Here is a 529-nt window from a genome sequence, read left to right on the forward strand (position 1 = left end):
TGTATGAGAAATGGACAGACAAGTAATTTTACCTGAATATTATCATAAAAAACTCTAAAGGTTTTAGTGTTTCAGTGTCAGTGCAGCTGTTGAGTCAGATCAGTTCCTCTTTAGCTGAGGGAGGTTTTTGTACGATGACTTTTCACTGTGTGAACACACTCTGACTGTTGATATAATGATAACTCTGACAGTAATAAACTCCTGAATCTTCAGCTTCAACTCCACTGATGGTCAGAGTGAAGTCCAACCCATTCCCTGCTCCACTTCCACTAAATCTGGAGGAGACTCCTGAAAATCTGTGTGACGTTCCATAGATCAGAGCTTTAGGAGCTTCTCCAGATTTCTGATGGTACCAGGAGATGCAGGGTTGTGAGGAGTAGCTGCAGTCAGATGTTGAAAGTTGTCTACTGGCCTTACAGTCCACAGTGACAGTCTGACGGAGCTGCACTGATCTGGCTGCTGGCTGCTGAGTCACAACAACATTTTGTCCATCAGAGCCTGAGGAGAGAGAAGAAACACTGGACATGAG

At 44.0% G+C, this 529-nt stretch overlaps 1 gene segment (V, D, J or C); it reads right to left on the bottom strand.

Annotated features, from left to right (window-relative positions):
* Positions 1 to 6: 6 nt before the first annotated feature.
* On the bottom strand, positions 7 to 526 carry LOC106530801 (Ig kappa chain V-III region NG9-like). The segment is given in 1 exon segment: positions 7 to 526. A coding segment is annotated over 1 exon segment (384 nt).
* Between the last annotated feature and the right edge of the window lie 3 nt (positions 527 to 529).

Source organism: Austrofundulus limnaeus, unplaced genomic scaffold (genome assembly GCF_001266775.1).
Source record: "Austrofundulus limnaeus strain Quisiro unplaced genomic scaffold, Austrofundulus_limnaeus-1.0 Scaffold561, whole genome shotgun sequence".
In the NCBI taxonomy this organism is placed as follows: Eukaryota; Metazoa; Chordata; class Actinopteri; order Cyprinodontiformes; family Rivulidae; genus Austrofundulus; species Austrofundulus limnaeus.